Raw genomic sequence first — 21,579 nt, forward strand, 5'->3', positions numbered from 1 at the left:
AGAGTAAAACTGGTCATAGCTGTCCCAGAGTAAAACTGGTCATAGCTGTCCCAGAGTAAAACTGGTCATAGCTGTCCCAGAGTAAAACTGGTCATAGCTGTCCCAGAGTAAAACTGGTCATAGCTGTCCCAGAGTAAAACTGGTCATAGCTGTCCCAGAGTAAAACTGGTCATAGCTGTCTCAGAGTAAAACTGGTCATAGCTGTCCCAGAGTAAAACTGGTCAGAGCTGTCCCAGATTAAAACTGGTCATAGCTGTCCCAGAGTAAAACTGGTCATAGCTGTCTCAGAGTAAAACTGGTCATAGCTGTCTCAGAGTAAAACTGGTCATAGCTGTCTCAGAGTAAAACTGGTCAGAGCTGTCCCAGAGTAAAACTGGTCATAGCTGTCTCAGAGTAAAACTGGTCATAGCTGTCCCAGAGTAAAACTGGTCATAGCTGTCCCAGAGTAAAACTGGTCATAGCTGGACATAGCTGTCCCAGAGTAAAACTGGTCATAGCTGGTCATAGCTGTCCCAGAGTAAAACTGGTCATAGCTGTCTCAGAGTAAAACTGGTCATAGCTGTCCCAGAGTAAAACTGGTCATAGCTGGCCATAGCTGTCTCAGAGTAAAACTGGTCATAGTTGTCCCAGAGTAAAACTGGTCATAGCTGTCCCAGAGTAAAACTGGTCATAGCTGTCCCAGAGTAAAACTGGTCATAGCTGTCCCAGAGTAAAACTGGTCATAGCTGTCCCAGAGTAAAACTGGTCATAGCTGTCCCAGAGTAAAACTGATCATAGCTGTCCCAGAGTAAAACTGGTCATAGCTGTCCAAGAGTAAAACTGGTCATAGCTGTCCCAGAGTAAAACTGGTCATAGCTGTCCCAGAGTAAAACTGGTCATAGCTGTCCAAGAGTAAAACTGGTCATAGCTGTCCCAGAGTAAAACTGGTCATAGCTGTCCCAGAGTAAAACTGGTCATAGCTGTCCCAGAGTAAAACTGGACATAGCTGTCCCAGAGTAAAACTGGTCATAGCTGTCCCAGAGTAAAACTGGTCATAGCTGTCCAAGAGTAAAACTGGTCATAGCTGTCCCAGAGTAAAACTGGTCATAGCTGTCCCAGAGTAAAACTGGTCATAGCTGTCTCAGAGTAAAACTCCAGCTATGTGTTCTACAAGCGCCCGGCTCCTCAGCTGTCTGGTCATCTGAGAGTGACCCCTGCATAGAGAAAGAGACAGAGACATGAGGCACAGACAGAAACAGAGACAGAGACTGAGACATGAGATTGTGAAAGAGACAAGAGACAGAAACAGAGACAGAGACTGAGACATGAGACTGTGAAAGAGACAAGAGGCAGAAACAGAGACATGAGCAACAGACAGGCCTGGCAGGAGGCCGTTGTGTCTGACAAGCATTCTGCCCTCACGTCACCCTTGAGGGGTGTATGTGCGTACTTGCGTGCGTGTGGCGTGTCCTTGCAAGCGTTAATGCATGTCATGTGTAGGGACACATTAAGGAGATCTTTCACAAGAATTATGAAATCAACATCTTGGGATGGGGCTGGCTAAATGTTCTTCTTAAGCAATTCACTACCCCCCCTCCCAACCCCAGTCCAAGCCCTAAACCACTCAGGACAGTACGTCTAAAGCTGCCCATAACCAGACACTGCTGTTTGTCAGAGTTGTGTAACACTAGTGAAATCCCATTTGGAAGGTGATAAGCATGTATGTCCAGGCTGATAGTGTCATGCTCCAGTCATTGGGTCCATTCTCTGTATTTCACTTTTTCTACGGAGAAAGTGTCTGTTGGCTGATTGGAGGAAAATGGGGTTTCCTAGTGGCATGTTGTAGGTCAGGATACTGCCTTTGCTTTGCTGCTAGTTCACTTAGGTTGAGAGAGTCTTAGATGATTAAAGTTTGCGCCGAGGTTGAGAGATATAAAGATACCAGGTATAAAATGGCAATTGTTTTCTTTTACCAAGTCACAATACTGTATGTGGTTGAGTTCCCCTACTGAGTCGAGGGTGAGTTTTATCATGAGTGCAGTCTATTGGGTCTCGACCTGAACATTTATCTCTCTCCTGTTTCTCTCCCTGCAGGGTTTCTTTCGGCGGACCATCCGCCTCAAGCTGGAATATGATAAGTGTGAACGCCGATGTAAGATCCTGAAGAAGAACCGGAACAAGTGCCAATACTGCCGCTTCCAGAAGTGCCTGTCTGTGGGCATGTCCCACAATGGTGAGGATCACAGACAAAGCCAGCGCCCTGAGTACTGCTTACTGCTTACAGCACAACCTGCCAGTAGCAACCAGAGAAGAGCACACACACACATTTGCACGTGGACATGTGCACACACACATGTACGCCATTCAAAACCACACTCTTGTAGGAACAGGAAGGAGCGTGCACGCTCACACACACAATAACACGCACGCGCACGCACACACACACACGCACACTCACACTCACACGTACTGTACGCCATTCAAAACCCCATTATGGTGACGGTTGCTTTTCAAGATGAATGAGTGACAGCTGTGAATCCTATAGCATTCATTCATAAACCCATGTAAACATTTGCACCATTTCATATTTTACTTTATCTAGAAGAAAACGATGCATAAGTCTCCCTGTCTCTATGTGGTCTCTATCCGGTCTCTGCACGGTCTCTGCGCAGTCTCTACGCGGTCTCTATGCGGTCTCTGCGCATTCTCCGCGCAGTCTCTACTGTCTCTGGCGGCCTCTGTGTAGTCTCTGTGCGGTCTCTACACGGTCTCTGTGCGGTCTCTGTGCGGTCTCTCTGCATGGTGGTGTGTAATTGTGAAGGTCAGTAGAACGGTAAGGTGGGGCTGTATTGCATTGGCTGAACCCTGTCACCCTTTAGGTGTGAACAGAGACAAGCAGTGTGAGTCTCAGTCTGGGCCTACAAGTCACGTGACCAGGGCTGCCCACTGATCACTGAACTGACCTAGTGGGTCATTTAGACTGATAGTGAGATGTGCAGTGTAGAGCAGGGGCTCTTTCAATAGGATACATTACTTGTGGAACCTTACTAAAAACAGGGTCCAATGTCCAGACAAAAATCACAGACAATCACGCTCATACAGACAGACAGACAGACAGACAGACAGACAGACAGACAGACAGACAGACAGACAGACAGACAGACAGACAGACAGACAGACTATTAGCAATATAAACATAATGATCTTTCCTTTATATAGTTAATCTATGAACAATAACCTTGATATAGGATAATGAGGTCAAAGCATTTCACTGCACCCGCTATATAATCTGCTAAACTGTTTACGTGACCATTACAATTTGATTTGAAGTCTTTGGCCCTATTTGATTGATGATGTTTACCTGTGTGTTTTGTGTCAACATACAACATGGCATTCTGACCATCAGGTCCATGTCCTGCCGTTTACAATGGACTGAAATAGAATTAAGGGGTGACTTTGTGCCTGGTGTGGAGTGATGTGAAGAGGGGCTTAGCAAGGTCACTGTAGTAGATGGTCAGAGTTGACGGACCGACGGACCTACCTACCTACCTACCTACCTACCTACCTACCTACCTACCTACCTACCTACCTACCTACCTACCTACCTACCTACCTACCTACCTACCTACCTACCTACCTACCTACCTACCTACCTACCTACCTACCTACCTACCTACCTACCTACCTACCTACCTACCTACCTACCTACCTACCTACCTACCTACCTACCTACCTACCTACCTACCTACCTACCTACCTACCTACCTACCTACCTACCTACCTACCTACCTACCTACCTACCTACCTACCTACCTACCTACCTACCTACCTACCTACCTACCTACCTACCTACCTACCTACCTACCTACCTACCTACCTACCTACCTACCTACCTACCTACCTACCTACCTACCTACCTACCTACCTACCTACCTACCTACCTACCTACCTACCTACCTACCTACCTACCTACCTACCTACCTACCTACCTACCTACCTACCTACCTACCTACCTACCTACCTACCTACCTACCTACCTACCTACCTACCTACCTACCTACCTACCTACCTACCTACCTACCTACCTACCTACCTACCTACCTACCTACCTACCTACCTACCTACCTACCTACCTACCTACCTACCTACCTACCTACCTACCTACCTACCTACCTACCTACCTACCTACCTACCTACCTACCTACCTACCTACCTACCTACCTACCTACCTACCTACCTACCTACCTACCTACCTACCTACCTACCTACCTACCTACCTACCTACCTACCTACCTACCTACCTACCTACCTACCTACCTACCTACCTACCTACCTACCTGGGGACTGGTGGCAGTAAACTCATGGACACAATTCAGGTTGTGATACTGCTGAACTGAACACTATCATGCTGGAGAGGATGCCTATTTTCTGTGTATTTGAGTATTTTCAAATAATGTGGCCCAAATCAACTACTTATTTTATATACAGTACCAGTCAAAAGTTTGGACACATCTACTAAGGGTTTTTCTTTATTTTTACTATTTTCTACATTGTGGAATAATAGTGAAGACATCAAAACTATGAAATAACACATATGGAATCATGTAGTAACCAAAAGAGTGTTAAACATATTTTAGATTTTAGATTCTTCAAAGTAGCCACCCTTTGGCTTGATGAAAGCTTTGCACACTCTTGGCAATCTCTCAACCAGCTTCACCTGGAATGCTTTTCCAACAGTCTTGAAGGAGTTCCCACAAAACCTTCAGCAGCATTGAAGGTCCCCAAGAACACAGTGGCCTCCATCATTCTTAAATGGAAGAAGTTTGGAACCACCAAGACTCTTACTAAAGCTGGCCGCCCGGCCAAACTGAGCAATCGGGGGTGAAGAGCCTTGGTCAGGGAGGTGACCAAGAACCCGATGGTCACTCTGAGAGAGCTCTATAGTTCCTCTGTGGAGATGGAAGAACCTTCCAGAAGGACAACCTTCTTTTCCTTCACTCTGCGGTCCAACTCATCCCAAACCATCTCAATTGGGTTGAGGTCAGGTGATTGTGGAGGCCAGGTCATCTGATGCAGCACCATCACGCTCCTTCTTTGTCAAAAAGCCCTTACGGCCTGGAGCTGTTTTGGGTCATTGTCATAGTTTTGATGTCGTCACTATTATTCTACAAATGTAGAAAGTAAAGAAAAACCCTGGAATGAGTAGGTGTGTCCAAACTTTTGACTGGTACTGTATGTGAATTTGTTATTTCTGTTTTTTATTTTGAATAAATTAGCAAACATTTCTAAAAACCTGTTTTTGCTTTGTCATTATGTGTAGATTAATGAGGGGGAAAAACAATGTAATCCATTTTAGAATAAGGCTGTAACGTAACAATGTGGAAAAAGTCAAGGGGTCTGAATACTTTCCGAAGGCACTGTATATATATTGTTGGAGGGAAATGCTTCACAACTCCTGGCAATGGGAACCCAAAGGGGTCACATTGTCTCTCCCCCGGCCCCCACCTAACCCTAATGATAGAACCTATCACAACTCAGCCCCCACCTAACCCTAATGGTAGGTTCTATCACAACTCAGCCCCCACCTAACCCTAATGATAGAACCTATCACAACTCAGCCCCCACCTAACCCTAATGATAGAACCTATCACAACTCAGCCCCCACCTAACCCTAATGATATAACCTATCACAACTCAGCCCCCACCTAACCATAATGATAGAACCTATCACAACTCAGCCCCCACCTAACCCTAATGATATAACCTATCACAACTCAGCCCCCACCTAACCATAATGATAGAACCTATCACAACTCAGCCCCCACCTAACCATAATGATAGAACCTATCACAACTCAGCCCCCACCTAACCCTAATGAGAACCTATCACAACTCAGCCCCCACCTAACCCTAATGAGAACCTATCACAACTCAGCCCCCACCTAACCCTAATGATAGAACCTATCACAACTCAGCCCCCACCTAACCCTACTAATAGGTTATATCACAACTCCGCCCCCACCTTACCCTACTAATAGGTTCTATCACAACTCAGCCTCCACCTTACCCTAATGATAGGTTCTATCACAACTCAGCCCCCACCTAACCCTACTAATAGGTTATATCACAACTCAGCCCCCACCTTACCCTACTAATAGGTTATATCACAACTCAGCCCCCACCTTACCCTAATGATAGGTTATATCACAACTCAGCCCCCACCTAACCCTAATGATAGAACATATCACAACTCAGCCCCCACCTGACCCTAATGATAGAACCTATCACAACTCAGCCCCCACCTTACCCTACTAATAGGTTATATCACAACTCAGCCCCCACCTAACCCTACTGATAGAACCTATCACAACTCAGCCCCCACCTTACCCTACTAATAGGTTATATCACAACTCAGCCCCCACCTAACCCTAATGATAGGTTCTATCACAACTCAGCCCCCACCTTACCCTATTAATAGGTTATATCACAACTCAGCCCCCACCTTACCCTACTAATAGGTTATATCACAACTCAGCCCCCACCTAACCCTACTGATAGAACCTATCACAACTCAGCCCCCACCTAACCCTAATGATAGGTTCTATCACAACTCAGCCCCCACCTTACCCTACTAATAGGTTCTATCACAACTCAGCCCCCACCTAACCCTAATGATAGGTTCTATCACAACTCAGCCCCCACCTTACCCTACTAATAGGTTCTATCACAACTCAGCCCCCACCTGACCCTAATGATAGGTTCTATCACAACTCAGCCCCCACCTTACCCTACTAATAGGTTCTATCACAACTCAGCCCCCACCTTACCCTACTGATAGAACCTATCACAACTCAGAGGTATACAGACAGGTATGGTGACAGGTTGTTACCGGACCAAGCCATCCACACATAATGGATGCAAATCAAATATTTAAAAAATAAATAACAACAAATGGCAACAGCATCAGTAAGCCAGACAATTTTCAAGTCATACGGAGGATCTGGCCCTAGTAGAAGGTCTATCAAGAGTACCCAGGTGGAATGAAACACATCATTTTTCCCTTTTAAAGTATAACATATTTTTTTCTAGTTTTAAAAAGTGAATCAAATTGTTTAAATGTCGACTGTGCAATGGACGGTGGACGTTTTTCTACTTAAGAACTATACGTCTCTTGGAGATGATAGTAGAGAAAGCAAGTGCATCCTACACTGGTCTGGACACCATTATGCCAGTAGGTGGTAGACCAAAAAAGGCCACCAGAGGGCACAATTATACATTGACTCCAAAAACTACACTGGTTACAGATGTGGCAAAAACACTTGATCAAAACATATGCGTAAGATCTGCAGAAGCGTCTCTACATCGGTCACATACAGGGTCGAGATTTGTCTACATTTTATTTAGCTTAGACAGGTGCATGTCTAGCACAAAATCAACTGCTTCTATTGGAACTATTTGAAAGTATTTTTTAATAATTCACTATAAATAGCCTACTATTTGAAAGTATTTTTTAATAATTCACTATAAATAGCCTACTATTTGAAAGTATTTTTTAATAATTCACTATAAATAGCCTACTATTTGAAAGTATTTTCAAATACATGGGTTAAATGCATGAGAGTGTATTTGAGTCAGTGTATTTCAGTATTTTCAAATACTTGCCACGTATATTTCCAAATACATTCTAATATTCAACTGGTCTTTTCAAATAAAAAATAAATAAATACTTCCAAATGTCTTTTAAAGTCATTGAAATAACATAAATGGTATCTGAACCCAGGTCTGGGACTGATGGTCAATATTAGTGTTCATTTCAAAATGTTTATGTGGGACCAGCACTTGTGTGTTCAAAACAAGTTTCCCCTCAGGAACAATAAAGTGGGTGTTCACTTATCTTATCTGTACTTCCTATATATGTACATGCAGTCCTCTATCTGTAGATACAGTCCTCTATCTGTACATACAGTCCTCTATCTGTACGCACAGCCCCTCTATCTGTGCATACAGTCCTCTGTCTGTACATACAGTCCTCTATCTGTACATACAGTCCTCTATCTGTACGCACAGCCCCTCTATCTGTGCATACAGTCCTCTGTCTGTACATACAGTCCTCTATCTGTACATACAGTCCTCTATCTGTACATAAGGTACTCTATCTGTACATACAGTCTTCTGTCTGTACATACAGTCCTCTATCTGTACATACAGGCCTCTATCTGTGCATACAGTTCTCTATCTGTACATACAGTTCTCTATCTGTACATACAGTCATCTATCTGTACATACAGTCATCTATCTATACATACAGTCATCTATCTGTACATACAGTCATCTATCTGTACATACAGTTCTCTATCTGTACATACAGTCATCTATCTGTACATACAGTCATCTATCTGTACATACAGTTCTCTATCTGTACATACAGTCATCTATCTGTACATACAGTCATCTATCTGTACATACAGTCATCTATCTGTACATACAGTCCCTCTATCTGTGCATGTGTATTGTGTTTCATATGTTTATTTATTTATAATTTTTTTTAATTTTAGGGGTGTTTCATATGTTACCTAAATGTAACAGTATACAGGAGAATGACATGGGAGAGGGTCATAGAACATATAGAACCTGATACACTGAGGCTTTAGACCCCCCCTTTTCTCTCGCTCTCCCCCTTTTGCATAAATCATGCATGGATTTCAATGGAAGATTTGCACAAAAGTCTGAGTTCTGTGTGCAATTTATTCTGGTAGTCACTCTTGCCTTGGTAGACTTTTGTTTGCCTGATGGCCAGCAGGACTACAGCACTCCAGAAGAGACGTTATAAATGCCTCCCTGCTCCTTAAGCCTTTCAGCAGCATAGATTGGGTTGGTTGTTGTTTGTTTGACAGACGTTCTGACAGATTGTTGTCCCACACCGTCCCTGTGCTCTGCTTTAGTGAGTCAGAGACTCATCCTCTCATCCTCCGCTTAGTCTGATGTTCTTATCCCGAGTCTCCTGGGCCCCACTCAGAGCATCTCTCACTTCCTCTTTCTCTAATGACAGTTGGCTGCTGCCTCAGGATCCCCATCCTCTTGACGTGGGTTCAACTACTATTTGAAATGTTTCAAATACTTTAAGCGTTTGCTTTAGTCTGCCAGGTAAGCTCATTCGAGCCCAAGCGAAGTATTTGAAATTATGTTGAATAGTATTTGAACCCAGGTTTGCCATCCTTCCCAGGGATCTGCCAGGTTTAGAGGAACCATTCACTTATACAGTAATGTAATCTAATATGGCCCCATTCTGAACACCGGCTTGTTTTACTGTAATTTACCGGTCAGTGAATGTGTGTGTGTGTGGTGTGGTTAATCACAATAGAACACATTTGTGCTATAGAAGCCAGTGAAATCTGAGCCCAGCTGTATCCCTTTAGAGTACCATAAATATATGTAATAGGTGCACCTGCTGTTGTTTGTGTGTGTGTGTGTGTGTGTGTGTGTGTGTGTGTGTGTATGTGTGTGTGTGTGTGTGTGTGTGTGTGTGTGTGTGTGTGTGTGTGTGTGTGTGTGTGTGTGTGTGTGTGTGTGTGTGTGTGTCAGAGGGAAGGGGTTATTGGTAGTGCAACTGTAATCTGATTAGCTAGACACTTAGGATCAGAGTCACACACACACACACACACACACACACACACACACGCACACTAGCTACCTGATTTGTCCCTTTTTCTTTAGCGTGCTAACACATTAATCCTCAACTAGCCCTCATCCTGCCCCCAATTCTCTCAACTGTTCCTGAAACATACAGGACATTAAACTCATGTCTCCAGGGATCCATAACCTGTCTTGATATCTAGAAAACTTAAAACAACAGTGTTCATGATTTGGCAAACAGTACTCAATTGTCTTGAACCGCCATATCTTTCTCATGTTGATTTGATAAACAATATACCGTACAATTGGCATGCGTCTGTATATCTATCTCAGCAGATACAACAGATACATCTTTGTCCGTTGCAGTTTAATTAAATAAAAATGACACGTATTCCTCAATGCCATGCTGCACCTAATGTGTTTTCTTCCTCTCCTCTGTGCAATCTCCTCTCTGCTCTCTGTTTAGCGATCCGTTTTGGTCGGATGCCCCAGTCAGAGAAGCTGAAGCTGAAGGCAGAGATCCAGACGGGGGACAGGGAGGTGGAGGACCCCGAGCAGGCCGACCAGAAGACCCTGGCCAGGCACATCTATGAGGCCTACCTCAAAAACTTCAACATGAACAAGGCCAAAGCCCGCACCATCCTCACCGGAAAGACCAGCACTCCAGTAAGAGCAGTGTGTGGAAGTGGGGGGGGGGGGTCGGGGCTTGCTTGCATGCATGCGAGCATGTTGGACCAAACTGAAACTCACTGTCCAAAGGGAATAATTCAAATATTGGAAATGCCATACTATTTCTTCCAACCCTAATGATTACACCATGTCTTTTTTGTGCAACCAAAAGGGTCCAATATTATATTTTGAATGATTCCCTTTGGAGTGTGTAGGCTGCATTTGGATCCAGTTTAAATGTGATGAAATGGGCAATCAAACAGTTCTTATGTGTCAATATAACCTGGCAACAACTACCCGATAGGAGCCAAAGAATCATGCAACGACAGAATTACATTTCTAGGACACATCTGTCTGAATATACTTTATGAAGATGACCCTGACTCATAAAGGACCATTATTAACAGTGTTTGGAAACCACTCCCTCCATCTTTCTTTAAAGATTATGCCCTTACATCTGTGGACTCCAAGAGTAGACTATATGGGTGGGATAAGGGTTATGTTTCTGGTGAATTGGTGAATTCCATCATCGATGGGTGTAGGTATGGCAAGGGTCATAAAGAAGATGTCAGAAAGGGTTCAGTCAGTAAGCGGTCAGAGGTCACAGGTCAGTTGAAACACACATCCACATGTAACACAGACCAAACTGTTACTGTAGTTCCTATGTTCAGTGGTGAGTCTGTAGTTCCTCTGTTCAGTGGTTCAGTTTCATGCATGTTAACATTAGAAGCCTCCTCCTTAAGTTTGTTTTATTCACTGCTTTATCACACTCCAACCCGGATGTCCTAGCCGTGTCTGAATCCTGGCTTAGGAAGGCCATCAAAAATCCTGAAATTCCCATCCCTAACTATAACATTTTCCGACAAGATAGAACTGCTAAAGGGGGCGGAGTTGCAATCTACTGCAGAGATAGCATACAGAGTTATGTCATACTATCCAGGTCTGTGCCCAAACAATTCGAGCTTCTACTTTTAAAAATCCACCTTTCCAGAAACAAGTCTCTCACCATTGCCGCTTGTTATAGACCCCCTTCAGCCCCCAGCTGTGCCCTGGACACCATATGTGAATTGATCGCCCCCATCTATCTTCAGAGTTCGTACTGTTAGGTGACCTAAATTGGGACATGCTTAACACCCCGGCCGTCCTACAATCTAAGCTAGATGTCCTCAATCTCACACAAATTATCAAGCAACCTACCAGGTACAACCCCAAATCCGTAACCATGGGCATCCTCTTAGATATCATCCTGACCAACTTGCCCTCTGCTGTCTTCAACCAGGATCTCAGCGATCACTGCCTCATTGCCTGCGTGCGTAATGGGTCCGTGGTCAAACGACCACCCCTCATCACTGTCAAACACTCCCTTAAAACACTCCCTAAAACCTAAAACACAGCGAGCAGGCCTTTCTAATCGACTTGGCCCGGGTATCCTGGAAGGATGTTGACCTCATCCCGTTAGTAGAAGATGCCTGGTTGCTCTTCAAAAGTGCTTTCCTCACCATCTTAAATAAGCATGCCCCATTCAAATGTAGAACTAAGAACAGATATAGCCCTTGGTTCACCCCAGACCTGACTGCCCTTGACCAGCACAAAAACATCCTGTGGAATTCTGCATTAGCATCAAATAGCCCCCGCGATATGCAACTTTTCAGGGAATTATGGAACCAATATACTCAGTCAGTTAGGAAAGCTAAGACTAGCTTTTTCAAACAGAAATGTGCATCCTATAGCCCTAATTCCAAAAAGTTTTGGGACACTGTAAAGTCCATTGAGAATAAGAGCACCTCCTCCCAGCTGCCACTGCACTGAGGATAGGAAACACTGTCACCACCAATAAATCTACGATAATCGATAGTTTCAATAAGCATTTTTCTAGGGCTGGCCATGCTCACCACCTGGCTATCCCTACCCCGGCCAACATCTCAGCACCACCTGCAGCAACTTGCCCAAGCCCCCCCCCACCCCCCCCCCCCTGCTTCTCCTTCACCCAAATCCAGACAGCTGATGATTCTGAAAGAGCTGCAAAATCAGGAATACCTACAAAGCACCCTGGGCGAGACAATCTGGACCCTCTCTTTCTAACATTATCCTCCAAAATTGTTGCAACCCCTGTTACTAGTCTATTCAACCTCTCTTTCGTATCGTCTGTCATCCCCCTCTTCAAAGGGGAGACACTCTAGACCCAAACTGTTATAGACCTAAATCCATCCTGCCCTGCCTTTCTAAAATCTTCGAAAGCCAAGTTAACAAACAGATCACAGACCATTTAGAATCCCACCGTACCTTCTCCGCTATGCAATCTGGTTTCCGAGCTGGTCATGGGTGCACCTCAGCCACGCTCAAGGTCCTAAACGATATCATAACCACCATCGATAAAAGACAGTACTGTGCAGCCGTATTCATCGACCTGGCCAAGGCTTTCGACTCTGTCAATCACATTCTTATCGGCAGACTCAATAGTTGTTCTTAACTGACTTGCCTAGTTAAATAAAGGTAAAATAAATAGCCATGGCTTCTCATATGACTGCCTTGCCTGGTTCACCAACTACTTCTCAGACAGAGTTCAGTGTGTCAAATCGGAGGGCCTGTTGTCCGGACCTCTGGCAGTCTCTATAGGGGTGCCACAGGGTTCAATTCTCGGGCCGACTCTTTTCTCTGTATATATCAATGATGTTACTCTTGCTGCTGGTGATTCTCTGATCCACCTCTACGCAGACGACACCATTCTGTATACATCTGACCCTTCTTTGGACACTGTGCTAAGAAACCTCCAAACGAGCTTTAACGCCATACAACACTCCTTCCGTGGCCTTCAACTGCTTTTCAATTCTAGTAAAACTAAGTGCATGCTCTTCAACCGATTTCTGCTGTCCCATCCGACTTGCATCATTACTCTGGACAGCTCTGACTTGGAATATGTGGACAACTACAAATACCTAGGTGTCTAGTTAGACTGTAAACTCTCCTTCCAGACTCACATTAAGCTTCTCTAATCCAAAATTAAATCTAGAATCAAATCAAATCAAATCAAATTTATTTATATAGCCCTTCGTACATCAGCTAATATCTCGAAGTGCTGTACAACCCAGCCTAAAACCCCAAACAGCAAGCAATGCAGGTGTAGAAGCACGGTGGCTAGGAAAAACTCCCTAGAAAGGCCAAAACCTAGGAAGAAACCTAAAGAGGAACCAGGCTATGAGGGGTGGCCAGTCCTCTTCTGGCTGTGCCGGGTGGAGATTATAACAGAACATGGCCAAGATGTTCAAATGTTCATAAATGACCAGCATGGTCAAATAATAATAATCACAGTAGTTATCGAGGGTGTAGCAAGTCAGCACCTCAGGAGTAAATGTCAGTTGGCTTTTCATAGCCGATCATTAAGAGTATCTCTACCGCTGCTGCGGTCTCTAGAGAGTTGAAAACAGCAGGTCTGGGACAGGTAGGACGTCCGGTGGACAGGTCAGGGTTCCATAGCCGCAGGCAGAACAGTTGAAACTGGAACAGCAGCAAGGCCAGGTGGACTGGGGACAGCAAGGAGTCATCATGCCCGGTAGTCCTGACGCATGGTCCTAGGGCTCAGGTCCTCCGAGAGAGAGAAAGAAAGAGAGAAGGAGAGAATTAGAGAGAGCATACTTGAATTCACACAGGACACCGGATAAGACAGGAGAAGTACTCCAGATATAACAAACTGACCCTAGCCCCCCGACACATAAACTACTGCAGCATAAATACTGGAGGCTGAGACAGGAGGGGTCAGGAGACACTGTGGCCCCATCCGATGATACCCCCGGACAGGGCCAAACAGGAAGGATATAACCCCACCCACTTTGCCAAAGCACAGCCCCCGCACCACTAGAGGGATATCTTCAACCACCAACTTACAATCCTGAGACAAGGCCGAGTATAGCCCACAAAGATCTCCGCCACGGCACAAACCAAGCGGGGGCGCCAACCCAGACAGGAAGATCACATCAGTGACTCAACCCACTCAAGTGACGCACCCCTCCTAGGGACGGCATGAAAGAGCACCAGTAAGCCAGTGACTCAGCCCCTGTAATAGGGTTAGAGGCAGAGAATCCCAGTGGAGAGAGGGGAACCGGCCAGGCAGAGACAGCAAGGGCGGTTCGTTGCTGTCACGTTCCTGACCTGTTTTCCTTGTTTTTGTATGTGTTTAGTTGGTCAGGGCGTGAGTTGGGGTGGGCATTCTATGTTATGTGTTTCTATGTTTAGGTTAATTGTCTATTGGCCTGATATGGTTCTCAATCAGGGACAGGTGTTTTACGTTTCCTCTGATTGAGAACCATATTAAGGTAGGTTGTTCACACTGTTTGTTTGTGGGTGATTGTTCCTGTGTCTGTGTCTGTTGCACCACACGGGACTGTTTCGTTTGTTCGTTCGTTTGGCTAGTCTTTCCTGTTCGTGCGTTCTTCGTGTCTATATGTAAGTTCTCCAGTTCAGGTCTGTCTACGTCGTTTGTTGTTTTGTAGTTTGTGTAAGAGTTTTCGTGTTTCGTCTTTCTTTAATAAATTCATTATGTCTACATTCAACGCTGCATTTTGGTCCGACCCTTACTCCTCCTCCTCATCCGAGGAGGAGGCATTAGACAGCCGTTACAGAATCACCCACCAACCAAGGACCAAGCGGCGTGGGAGAAAGCAACAGCGATCGCAGGATTTCTGGACATGGGAGGAGATATTGGACGGTAAAGGTCCATGGGCACAGCCAGGAGAATATCGCCGCCCCAAAGCTGAGCTGGAGGCAGCGAAAGCAGAGAGGCGGCGTTTTGAGGAGCTAGCCCGGAAGCAGGAGAAGAATCTGGGCTACACTACGTGGGAGGAGATCGACAGGTGGGCGATCGACCCAAGGAGAGTGCCGAAGCCTGCCTGGGATTCTCTGGCGCAGTGTGAGGAGGGATACCGGCGAATGGAGGCTGCACGACGACGCGGTAGGAAGCCTGTTAGTCAAGCCCAAAAATTTCTTGGGGGGAGGCTAAAGGGTAGTGTGGCGAAGTCAGGTAGGAGACCTGCGCCAACTTCCCGATCTTACCGTGGAGAGCGAGAGTACGGGCAGACACCGTGTTATGCGGTAGACCGCACGGTGTCTCCTGTACGTGTGCATAGCCCGGTGCGGGTTATTCCACCTCCCCGCACTGGCAGGGCTAGATTGAGTATTGAGCCGGATGTCATGAAGCCGGCCCAACGCATCTGGCCTCCAGTGCGTCTCCTCGGGCCGGCATACATGGCACCAGCCTTACGCATGGTGTCCCCGGTTCGCCTACATAGCCCAGTGCGGGTTATTCCACCTCCCCGCACTGGTCGGGCTACGGGGAGCATACAACCAGGTAAGGTTGGGCAGGCTCAGTGCTCAAGGGAGCCAGTACGCCTGCATGGTCCGGTATATCCGGCGCCACCTCCCCGCCCCAGCCCAGTACCACCAGTGCTTACACCACGCACCAGGCTTCCTGTGCGTCTCCAGAGCCCTGTTCCTCCTCCACGCACTAGCCCTATGGTGCGTGTCTTCAGCCCGGTACCACCAGTTCCGGCACCACGCACCAAGCCTCCTGTGCGCCTCCAGAGTCCTGTGCGTCCTGTTGCTGCTCCCCGCACTAGCCTGAAGGTGCGTGTCCTTAGCCCGGTACCTCCAGTTCCGGCACCACGCACCAGGCCTACAGTGCGCCTCAGCCGGCCAGAGTCTGCCGTCTGCCCAGCGGCGCCTGAACTGCCCGTCTGCCCAACGCCGTCTGAACTGTCCGTCTGCCAAGCGCCGCCTGAACTGCCCGTCTGTCCTGAGCCTTCAGAGCCGCCAGCCAGCCATGAGCAGCCAGAGCCGCCAGCCAGCCATGAGCAGCCAGAGCCGCCAGCCAGCCATGAGCAGCCAGAGCCGCCAGCCAGCCATGAGCAGCCAGAGCCGCCAGCCAGCCATGAGCAGCCAGAGCCGCCAGCCAGCCATGAGCAGCCAGAGCCGCCAGCCAGCCAGGATCCGCCAGAGCCGCCAGCCAGCCAGGATCCGCCAGAGCCGCCAGCCAGCCAGGATCCGCCAGAGCCGCCAGCCAGCCAGGATCCGCCAGAGCCAGCCAGCCAGGATCCGCCAGCCAGTCCGGAGCTGCCCCTAAGTCCGGTGTTGCTCCTCATTCCGGTGTTGCTCTTCATTCCGGTGTTGCCCCTTAGTCCGGTGCTGCCCCTAAATCCAGTGGGGTTAATTTGGAGGGTGGCCATTTGGAGGAGGCTATGGAAGCGGGGTTTGACTATGGTGGGGTGGGGACCACGTCCGGAGCCGGAGCCGCCACCGTGGACAGATGCCCACCCAGACCCTCCCCTAGACTTTAGGTGGTGCGCCCGGAGTTCGCACCTTGAGGGGGGGGTTCTGTCACGTTCCTGACCTGTTTTCCTTGTTTTTGTATGTGTTTAGTTGGTCAGGGCGTGAGTTGGGGTGGGCATTCTATGTTATGTGTTTCTATGTTTAGGTTAATTGTCTATTGGCCTGATATGGTTCTCAATCAGGGACAGGTGTTTTACGTTTCCTCTGTTTGAGAACCATATTAAGGTAGGTTGTTCACACTGTTTGTTTGTGGGTGATTGTTCCTGTGTCTGTGTCTGTTGCACCACACGGGACTGTTTCGTTTGTTCGTTCGTTTGGCTAGTCTTTCCTGTTCGTGCGTTCTTCGTGTCTATATGTAAGTTCTCCAGTTCAGGTCTGTCTACGTCGTTTGTTGTTTTGTAGTTTGTGTAAGAGTTTTCGTGTTTCGTCTTTCTTTAATAAATTCATTATGTCTACATTCAACGCTGCATTTTGGTCCGACCCTTACTCCTCCTCCTCATCCGAGGAGGAGGCATTAGACAGCCGTTACAGTTGCTCCAGTGCCTTTCCGTTCACCTTCACACTCCTGGGCCAGACTACACTCCATCATATGACCTGCTGAAGAGATAAGTCTTCAGTAAAGATTTAAAGGTTGAGACCGAGTCTGCGTCTCTCACATGGGTAGGCAGACCATTCCATAAAAATGGAGATCTATAGGAGAAAGCCCTGCTTCCAGCTGTTTGCTTAGAAATTTTAGGGACAATTAGGAGGCCTGCGTCTTGTGACCATAGCGTACGTGTAGGTATGTACGGCAGGACCAACTCGGAAAGATAGGTTGGAGCAAGCCCATGTAACGCTTTGTAGGTTAACAGTAAAACCTTGAAATCAGTCCTTGCCTTAACAGGAAGCCAGTGTAGGGAAGCTAGCACTGGAGTAATATGAATTGGCTTCTTATTTCACAACAAAGCCTCCTTCACTCATGCTGCCAAACATACCCTCGTAAAACTGACTATCCTACCGATCCTTGACTTCGGCGATGTCATTTACAAAATAGCCTCCAACACTCTACTCGGCAAACTGGATGTAGTCTATCACAGTGCCATCTGTTTTGTCACCAAAGCCCCATATACTACCCACCACTGCGACCTGTATGCTCTCGTTGGCTGGCCCTCACTACATATGCGTCGCCAAACCCACTGGCTCCAGGTCATCAATAAGTCTTTGCTAGGTAAAGCCCCATCTTATCTCAGCTCACTGGTCACCATAGCAGCACCCACCCGCAGCACGCGCTCCAGCAGGTATATTTCACTCATCATCCCCAAAGCCAACACTTCCTTTGGCAGCCTTTCCTTACAGTTCTCTGCTGTCAATGACTGGAATGAATTGCAAAAATCTCTGAAGCTGGAGTCTTATATCTCCCTCTCTAACTTTAAGCATCAGCTGTCAGAGCAGCTTACCAATCACTGTACCTGTACACAACCAATCTGTAAATTGCACACCCAACTACCTCATCCCCATATTATTACTTACCCTCTTGCTCTTTTGCACCCCAGTATCTCTACTTGCACATCATCATCTGCACATCTATCACTCCAGTGTTAATGCTAAATTGTAATTCATTTCACCTCTATGGCCTATTTATTGCCTTACCTCGCTACTCTTCTACATTTGCACACGCTGTACATAGATTTTTCTATTATGTTATTGACTGTACGTTTGTTTATGTGTAACTCTGTGTTGTTGGTTTTGTCGCACTGCTTTGCTTTATCTTGCCCAGGTCGCAGTTGTAAATGAAAACGTGTTCTCAACTGGCCTACCTGGTTAAATAAAGGTGAAAAAATAAAAAATATAAAAAAGTGGTGAGTCTTTAGTTCTTCTGTTCAGTGGTGAGTCTTTTGTTCTTCTGTTCAGTGGTGAGTCTGTAGTTCTTCTATTCAGTGGTGAGTCTGTAGTTCCTCTGTTCAGTGGTGAATCTGAGTTCTTCGGTTCAGTGGTGAGTCTGTAGTTCTTCTATTCAGTGGTGAGTCTGTAGTTCCTCTGTTCAGTGGTGAATCTGAATTCTTCGGTTCAGTGGTGAGTCTGTAGTTCTTCTGTTCAGTGGTGAGTCTGTAGTTCTTCTATTCAGTGGTGAGTCTGTAGTTCCTCTGTTCAGTGGTGAATCTGAATTCTTCGGTTCAGTGGTGAGTCTTTTGTTCTTCTGTTCAGTGGTGAGTCTGTAGTTCTTCTATTCAGTGGTGAGTCTGTAGTTCTTCTATTCAGTGGTGAGTCTGTAGTTCCTCTGTTCAGTGGTGAATCTGAGTTCTTCTATTCAGTGGTGAGTCTGTAGTTCTTCTATTCATTGGTGAGTCTTTTGTTCTTCTGTTCAGTGGTGAGTCTGTAGTTCTTCTATTCAGTGGTGAATCTTTTGTTCTTCTGTTCAGTGGTGAGTCTGTAGTTCTTCTATTCATTGGTGAGTCTTTTGTTCTTCTGTTCAGTGGTGAGTCTGTAGTTCATCTATTCATTGGTGAGTCTTTTGTTCTTCTGTTCAGTGGTGAGTCTGTAGTTCTTCTATTCAGTGGTGAGTCTGTAGTTCTTCTGTTCAGTGGTGAGTCTGTAGTTCTTCTATTCAGTGGTGAGTCTGTAGTTCCTCTGTTCAGTGGTGAATCTGAGTTCTTCGGTTCAGTGCTGAGTCTGTAGTTCTCTGTTCAGTGGTGAGTCTTTAGTTCTCTTTATACAACCGGTGGTTCTTATCCTTAATGCTGATTGGTTAAAACCCCATTCCAGCCGGGGTCTATTCCACAAGTTAAAATATATGACGTTAAAATGCCTATTTACTCTGTTCCATCTGACTGCGCAATCCACTGTCTCATCAGCCCAGCCAGGCTATTTATGAAATTGATCTTCACTATATAAGTAATCTAGACATTATCTCACATTTCTTTTAGACTAACATTTCGTTTTCAACATTGGATATTTGTATAAACCTTGCTGACTCTCTCTTTGACATTTGCAACATTGTTTCAATATTCAAATTCGATCTCAAATTCGATCTCCCATAGTAATGAACGTGTCTTTTGTCGGGTCAAGACAGACAGGCAGGCAGCGTTTCTCAGCCAGTCGAAATCATCAATCAGCTGGCATAATTTTTATGGATACAGTTGAAGTCGTAAGTTTACATACACTTAGGTTGGAGTCATTAAAACTCGTTTTTCAACCATTCCACAAATTTCTTGTTAACAAACTATAGTTTTGGCAAGTCGGTTAGGACATCTACTTTGTGCATGACACAAGTAATATTTCCAACAATTGTTTACAGACATATTATTTCACTTATAACTCACTGTATCACAATTCCAGTGGGTCAGAAGTTTAAATACACTAAGTTGACTGTGCCTTTAAACAGCTTGGAAAATTCCAGAAAATTATGTCATGGCTTTAGAAGCTTCTGATAGCCTAATTGACATAATTTGAGTCAATTGGTGGTGTACCTGTGGATGTATTTCAAGGCCTACCTTCAAACTCAGTGCCTCTTTGCTTGACATCATGGGAAAATCAAAAGAAATCAGCCAAGACCTCAGAAAACAATTGTAGACTTCCACAAGTCTGGTTCATTCTTGGGAGCAATTTCCAAACGCCTGAAGGTACCGCGTTCATCTGTACAAACAATAGTACGCAAGTATAAACACCATGGGACCATGCAGCCATCATACCGCTCAGGAAGGAGATACGTTCTGTCTCCTAGAGATGAACGTATTTTGGTGCGAAAAGTGCAAATCAATCCCAGAACAACAGCAAAGGACCTTGTGAAGATGCTGGAGGAAACAGGTTCAAAAGTATCTATATCCACAGTAAAACGAGTCGTATATCGACATCACCTGAAAGGCGGCTCAGCAAGGAAGAAGCCACTGCTCCAAAACCGCATTCAAAAAGCCAGACTATGGTTTGCAACAGCACATGAGGACAAATATTGTACTTTTTGGAGAAATGTCCTCTGGTCTGATGAAACAAAAGTAGAACTGTTTGGCCATAATGACCAAAAATGGGGATGCTTGCAAGCCGAAGAACACCATCCCACCCGTGCAGCACGGTGGTGGCAGCATCATGTTGTGGGGGTGCTTTGCTGCAGGAGGGACTGGTGCACTTCACAAAATAGATGGCATCATGAGGGAGGAAAATTATGTGGATATATTGAAGCAACATCTCAAGTCATCAGTCAGGAAGTTAAACCTTGGTCGCAAATGGGTCTTCCAAATGGACAATGACCCCAAGCATACTTCCAAAGTTGTGGCAAAATGGCTTAACAACAAAGTCAAGGTATTGGAGTGACCATCACAAAGCCCTGACCTCAATCCCATAGAAATTTGGGGGCAGAACTGAAAAAGCGTGTGCGAGCAAGGAGGCCTACAAACCTGACTCAGTTACACCAGGTCTGTCAGGAGGAATGGGCCAAAATTCACCCAACTGATTGTGGGAAGCTTGTGGAAGGCTACCCGAAACGTTTGACCCAAGTTAAACAATTTAAAGGCAATGCTACCAAATACTAATTGAGTGTATGTAAACTTCTGACCCACTGGGAATGTGATAAAAGAAATAAAAGCTGAAATAAATCATTCTCTCTACTATTAATCTGACATTTCACATTCTTAAAACAAAGTGGGTGATCCTAACTGACCTAAAACAGGGAATTTTTACTCGGATTAAATGTCAGGAATTGTGAAAAACTGAGTTTAAATGTATTTGGCTAAGGTGTATGTAAACTTACGACTTCAACTGTATGTACAAAGAAATGTAAATTGAAAAAAGGTCCAAATAAACAAAGTGCAGCTAGTTTGCAGTCTTTCCAGTTTAAATTTGAAGTGATTGTGTTGGCTGTGTTGTTGGCTAGCTCCTCTGAACAACAGTGTCCTCCTGTAGGTTTTAATAGTCACCTTGGGAACAACATCCCCTATACACTTCCTGATTAACTCAGTCACCGTGTCCGTGTAAACGTCAATGTTATTCTCATAGGCTACCCAGAACATAT

At 45.7% G+C, this 21,579-nt stretch overlaps 1 protein-coding gene across 1 annotated transcript in view; it reads left to right on the top strand.

Moving 5' to 3' along the window:
- The window catches only part of LOC120052411 (peroxisome proliferator-activated receptor alpha-like), a 69,023-nt gene that overhangs the window by 37,480 nt on the left and 9,964 nt on the right, over window positions 1–21,579 (top strand). The window contains exons 4-5 of the mRNA XM_038999294.1: window positions 2,074–2,212; window positions 10,078–10,277. Coding sequence (XP_038855222.1) covers window positions 2,074–2,212; window positions 10,078–10,277 — 339 coding nt within the window. The remainder of the gene's footprint in view (window positions 1–2,073; window positions 2,213–10,077; window positions 10,278–21,579) is intronic.

Source organism: Salvelinus namaycush, chromosome 8, assembly GCF_016432855.1.
Source record: "Salvelinus namaycush isolate Seneca chromosome 8, SaNama_1.0, whole genome shotgun sequence".
In the NCBI taxonomy this organism is placed as follows: Eukaryota; Metazoa; Chordata; class Actinopteri; order Salmoniformes; family Salmonidae; genus Salvelinus; species Salvelinus namaycush.